At 43.6% G+C, this 6,221-nt stretch overlaps 1 protein-coding gene across 14 annotated transcripts in view; it reads right to left on the bottom strand.

Moving 5' to 3' along the window:
- The window catches only part of sei (potassium voltage-gated channel seizure), a 79,552-nt gene that overhangs the window by 46,009 nt on the left and 27,322 nt on the right, over nt 1–6,221 (bottom strand). For 12 of the 14 annotated variants that reach the window (XM_026815835.1, XM_026815836.1, XM_026815840.1 and 9 more), the window contains exons 6-9: nt 5,646–5,814; nt 4,482–4,550; nt 2,732–2,856; nt 2,555–2,635 (exon numbers count right to left, since the gene is read on the bottom strand). In XM_026815835.1, coding sequence (XP_026671636.1) covers nt 2,555–2,635; nt 2,732–2,856; nt 4,482–4,550; nt 5,646–5,814 — 444 coding nt within the window. The remainder of the gene's footprint in view (nt 1–2,554; nt 2,636–2,731; nt 2,857–4,481; nt 4,551–5,645; nt 5,815–6,221) is intronic. The other 2 variants (XM_026815837.1, XM_026815839.1) reach the window with 2 other exon arrangements.

The raw sequence follows: 6,221 nt of genomic DNA, 5'->3' as shown, positions 1-6,221 counted from the left end.
TTTTATAATTGCTTGCACATGCTTATCTGTTAATCTTGATCTCTCCGCTGTTTTATTATTTTTTAAAGTGGAAAATAGTTGTTCGCATAAACTTGGCGGGCCGGTGTTTGACATGCCTGCAGTAACATGTACGATTAAAATACGGTTTTACTCGACATCTTCAGCGAGTCAGTAATTCTCATTTATCAATTTCGAGAAAGAACATTCACGTGAGGTAACAAACATTGGTTTTTATAGAGGAAAACAATTGCCTCATTACACGCCTCGCCAGATTTCTGTACCGAAGCGTCACCCTTTTACTAGACAAAGTAATTTGCGCAATTAACTAAACAGTCAGAGGTCGTAATAAAATCATTAAAACAGCCCAAAGAGTATAGCGATTATAAGAGGAAATTTAATATCTTGATTAAATGGTAAGGCGAACGTGGCGATAGGTTTGAATTGATTCCGGATATGAAAATATTTCAGCGACTGTTACAGAATTCCCAAGACCGGGTCCCTTTGTCGGTGCACAACAGACGTGTCTTTAATTCAGCGTAATAGTTTCCGCGACATCACGTAACAGTGTTTGAGACGAAGCTGGAAAAAACAGGCGCAGTATCGGTTATCGATATGGGCGACTATGAGTTCGCTCGCCGCGACGTAAATAGCTTTAGCAACGACGATGAGCTTCGACGATTGAACATCGAGACGTGAATTAGCCGTGCGAGTTTAAATTGCAATTTTCAGCTAAGCTCTTGTCCGAAAAATCCGAGGAAAGTATAGCACGATCATATCAGCAATTACGATGAATTCAAGATATATTAAAATCTGATAAAAAGTAATTTTCCCTCTCGCTTTTAACTCACTTCAGAAAGTAATGAAACGTTCGATACGATTTCTAAAATTAATGGTGATAAATTTCTCTTTTCGAGTGTCTGACGTCGTTATAAACGGTAAAATTAATATACGTATTGATCATGGAAACAGTTGTTCCATATGCGCAAACTTTCGGTAACTCGGCTACGACGAAACTAACGAAATTCTACGCAGACCGCAAGTATTGCATACCCCGAGAAATTTTTTCATGCAATATCCGTTTAAAACAGATAATCCATTCAGTACATTTTAACACAGATGAACTTGTTTACTATACGAAGTAAAAGTTCTGTATTTAATATTTTGTGGAAGTGTAATACCGAGATTGTATGTATTATCGTAACATTTTGTGCCAATACACGAGCATTGGATCTGCTACTCGAAGTGTTTCAAGAGGCCGAGACGTTGGACCCTCTACGAGTCGATAAGCGTGTCGGCAAAGGTATAGATACTATTTAGAACGAGGAAAATTGTTTAAAGGCCGTCGCGGCTCGCATCCCTAAGCGAGAGACCGATCAAGTGGCGTCCCTATCCATCCATCCTCGGCCGAGGAGAAAGGCGCGACGAGAGCGTACATAAAGTATAAGTCAACACTTGATCTCCGACGAGAGAACTTTGTTAAAAATCTTTGTTGGCCTCTGAGAGTGCGGGAGTCAACGGCTCTCTTCGTCTCGTGCAACCCTCGTGCTCCGAGGGTTATAAATTATTCGCGTGCCTATCGTGAAACGTGATATCGATTCCGCGTCCCACTGACAGAGTTTATTCGTTTGAAACTTTGTTACCTACTCTATAATCGTTAATGATCATTTTACATTTCTCAAACGAAACGTTGCTTTCGCTTTCGATTTATTTATACACTTCCTAGACATTCTGGTCTCATTTTCTAATCGCGAATGCGGTGAATGTGTTACAATAGCGTAACGTCGATGTCGGTGTGTGAAAATTCTAGCGCAACGAATTCCCACCCACAAGACTGCGACATAGACAGATTGGCGCCAGTCAGGGCCGTGTTACCACAGGGTGTCACGACATAAACATTGTATTATTGTTATACGATTGGCATCGGTGCTAACAATTCCATTTAGGAGCTGATTACGTCGTTTTCTCGAAATCGACGAACTATAGATAATTGTATCGTCGTGCTTGTGAGTCTCCTTCGCGTATTCTCATTTCTTATTATGCATTCACGTCTTCAAATAAAAACAATACCCCTAAACGAACTCCAGGAGAACGCGAGGCGAGAAGCTACGTAAAGAATCAGTAGTATAAGCCGTTATAAGTGAGACACTCGACTCGAGCCGTCCAGTGGAGTAAATTGCCATGTGTCAGACGACTGTTCTACGATTGAGGAGGTCACGCAAGAAGAAAATCGACTCTCGACCCTGGGAGAAATGCATGTTCGCGACAGAACTTGGACGACACGATTCTATTAGAAGTCGAGATCTCTGAGGCGAGAAGATCGCGAGTTATTCGATTCCGAGAAAGTTCCAAGACGAGGTCGCGTATAGCGAGACAAGCCTCTGATTTGCATATAAATTCGTACTTTTGGCTACTTTTCATACAACTTTCGTAGAGATACATTGTTCAGAACTCACCAGTTTCTATACTTTCTTTAGGATTATCTTTCTTCTCCTTCATAAAGTATCAAGTGTTTCATTTTAATAGTAAGGAAGGATTTGGGGCGAGGATCGCTTACCTGAGCTACTTTTTCTCCCATGTTCGACGTATGCATGGCGCCTTGGAAGTATTTCGCGGACCCATTGTCCTGCAAGGAGAACTGCAACCCAAAACAGAGAAATTAACAGAGAGAAAGTCCAGATTTCCCTCCGCGAATAATTCAAACCGTCCTCTATCGCACGTTTCATTTACTTACTTTGTGTTTGATGGAATCTGGTCCCATCTGGCTGAGGGATGGCGATTTCCTGTCTTTGGACGTCCGCCATTTCTGCAGATCGCTCTCGGACGCGACGCCCGGAAAGATTTTCGAATGTTTAGTCGCTAAAAACACAAATGCATCGGTCAGTTTCCGGTCGACTACCGTCAACGATCGTCGTCAATCCTATTTATCGTTACGAGACTATCGTGTGAAATACAGGCTCGATTTAAGTCGTAAACTATTCAACTCTGTGTAATTATTTATAATATTTCTGATATCTGGCGTACTAACGTTTATTTCGCGTGATTATAGTTTACCAAAATTCGCTGCATTACGAACTGATTTCTGTTTTTTCGTTCAAGCGCAAAAATAAGTAAGAGAAGGTGGAAGAGACTCGATCGGTTCGATTTAAGGTCTAAAGACAAACTACGTATATAGATTTGAAAAAAATATAGCTGTAGGTCAAATTCGTTGATTGATAAATCTATTACAAACATCAATTACACGCACTAATCTAATGTGAAAAATACAGTGTGATGAACGGGAGCGCAAAGATTCGTTACAACCCTTGGAAAAAAGTTGTCGATTAGTACAGTTGTGCAATTTGGGACTGTGTACGGAGAACTTTTTACCAAGGGTACTGCTGATAGGACTAAAGTGGCCAATGTAGAGCCTACGGACGGTGTAGTTGTCAAAATTCGGTGCATTACAAATTGATTTCTGTTTCTTCATTCAAGCGCAGAGAGATAGAAACCCGTACAAAGGAGAGAGAACCAACCGACCAACCAACCAACGAAACAACCGAGCCTATATCTCGATCTAAAAGCGTTAAAATAGTGTGTTTGTTAACGGGTTAGTCAATTCGCACTAGAAGCTGCATACCTGTGAAAGAAAGATCGTTTAAATGTTTTGTCGAAGACCGTGTAATTATTTTTAATCAAACATGACAGATGCTGCAATTACTACGCTCAAGTAGTATGAATATAATATAATATGTTGTAATATTTATAACGTCTTTTATATGTACGTCGATTTTATATACATATATAGAAAGACGGGGAGGAAGATCGTTTCTGATGATGATTTGTACAATGACGTTAGCCATCCTGGGCCGTTTCGAACGATTTCGAGGGAGACACCCTTGGAAATCGATGTGAATCACTATAATAGAGAAGCTATGTGTAGGAAATGTCAGCCAATCGAATCTTGACCGAGTTCGTGAACAAGAAGCGTAACTGGTATATTTGACAAGTCTCGTTCCCCGCGCGTCGAGTCGGTCAGCCTTCCGTCGGATCGATACATAGATCATCGACATCGATTCAGATTATTCACTGTCTCTGTACGGAGCTCAATAAAATTTCTAAAGCGCTGACCGGCCGACGCCGCGGTGCTTGTCCTGAAAAAAATTACGAGACAGTGGCAAGAGAGTTCCGCAGTAGATGCGAGAGTTGTACAGACAGAGATGAGATATGTATAAGAAGAGAAGGTAAACGAGTACAAAGGTGGTAATATATAGGTGGTGGAGGCAGAATATATACGAATATAAAAAGTAAAAGAGGCCTATGAAAGCTCAGTCGGACAACGCGGTTGCGTTATCTCTTGGAAAAAGCTCATGACCAAAATAAAAATGAGAAGCCGCAAGCGCTTGGTAAGTTGTAAAAGGGGTGCAAACTCGCCGGCGCTCGGTCGGTTTAAAAGAAAAACCAAATAGGGGTGGCAGACCAAGGGCTGCACCATCCTGTTTTACCTTCCGTTAGATTATCGACAGTCGCTGGCCGTCGTTCGAGGGTGACTTGTTCGCTCCCTCGGCCCGCTACTAAAATACGTTTACTGTGGTTTGACTTTGGAATTTACAAATTGTACCGAAGGGTCAGGCCTGATCTAAACGAATGGGTGGGCTGGGCTAGGTCTGAGGGGATGAGTTTTCACGGAAACATCTCTTTATTTGTCGGAGACAGGGGCGTGATCGACAGGGAACGCCGCGTTCCTTGAACACTTTGCCAGGGGTAGTAAAAGGGGTAGCGACGGGCGGCTGCTGGACGCCAACTACCGTCGTTTTACTGAGGCACGAATACACGCGCGGAGCTTGCGAGCTTTACCGTTCGGTTGACAGATAGCGAGATGGCTGTCCAAAACTTTTTAAAAATTCGAAGGTGTTAACAGTCACGCGAGAGAATACATCAGACAGCATTCGACCTCAAATTCGAGTATCAGATTCTTGGTCTGATCATAGTGAGCCGAATCTATTTAATATTTGACAAGCCGAGAATTCTTTTTGCGAACAATCGATCGTCGTGCATAAAAAACAACGGGCTATAGATGTAACTTTCTACAATGATGTCTCATCACGAACGGGAACGATAATTCCGGCACGTGATAGCTTATATCGCTGAGCGAGAAGACACGCACGGCCACTATCTGTCAACATCCGCGACACGAAACATCGCATGCGGGTACATTATCTTCTATGCACGTCGTTAATTGCGATTTCGCCTGCAACGTTACGCGTGTACGACTCGTTTTGGGATGGTTTCAAACGCGGGGACACGTATACGTAAAAAGATCGAAACGATTCGGCGGTCAGGCGGAATGGCGATGTCTGCAGAATGCTTTCTAGCGTTCTCGTCGCACGATCGAGCGTTCCAGGAATGTTGGGATCGTGTACGGAATAAAACAGCGTGTCGCCTTTCCGTCCGTTTGTGGAACGGAAGGGTGATTCGGGGGGGAAGGGGGGGGGGCGAATGAAAACACCTAAATGTCATCGACCGGACCGTCGGAAAAGCCGTCGTTCCACAGAGAAAGCTCGAGCTAATATGGCAATCCACCGAAATACCGAGACAAACAAACAGGGAAATTATGTAAAACAGAAAACGAGCGAACGATCGGGGGTCAGCGGCCAGTGGATACTTACAAACGCTGCAAGTGAGGCTGCGACACGGTGCCCTGGCCGCATCCGGTTTCACGGCCCTCCTCGAGATCGCGTCCAAACTCGCCGCGTGCGACACGCTCCTCGATGGTCCCTCCCCGCCTCCCGTCGACGAGAAATTACCGCCTTCCCAAATACCGGACTTTTGGGAGACCTGCAAGAACGAACGATTCGTTACAGACGAGAGGATCCTGTCGACACATACCACAATTCTAACGTTCACGTCAGAATTCCAAGTACAGAGTTCTTACAGTCTCGACGATTTTATCAGTTTTACATCGTAAGAATAGGAATTTGGTATCTACGTATTGGGAATAATATTTACTTCATTTTTTATAAAAAATAGTTTTGAGATTCTAGTTTGTCTCTCGAGGTACCCTTGACTCGGACTTCCGTTTCACGTGACAGCCGGCTGGAATATCGTTAGCATCGCCGTACGCTCTTGCGACACGATCGATGCCGGACGTGTTTCGAAGCGAATGCACGCGATCAAGCTGAGTTTACTTGGGACAAAGTATTGCTTTCGGGGTTGAGGGCACGGTTTAAGGCTAAGGCTCGCTC

This window comes from Ceratina calcarata, unplaced genomic scaffold, assembly GCF_001652005.2.
Source record: "Ceratina calcarata isolate Rehan_Ccalc_2016 unplaced genomic scaffold, ASM165200v1 scaffold48.2, whole genome shotgun sequence".
Classification (NCBI taxonomy): Eukaryota; Metazoa; Arthropoda; class Insecta; order Hymenoptera; family Apidae; genus Ceratina; species Ceratina calcarata.
The sequence above is the reverse complement of the archived record's forward strand: the minus strand, read 5'-3'. Positions and strand labels throughout refer to the sequence as shown.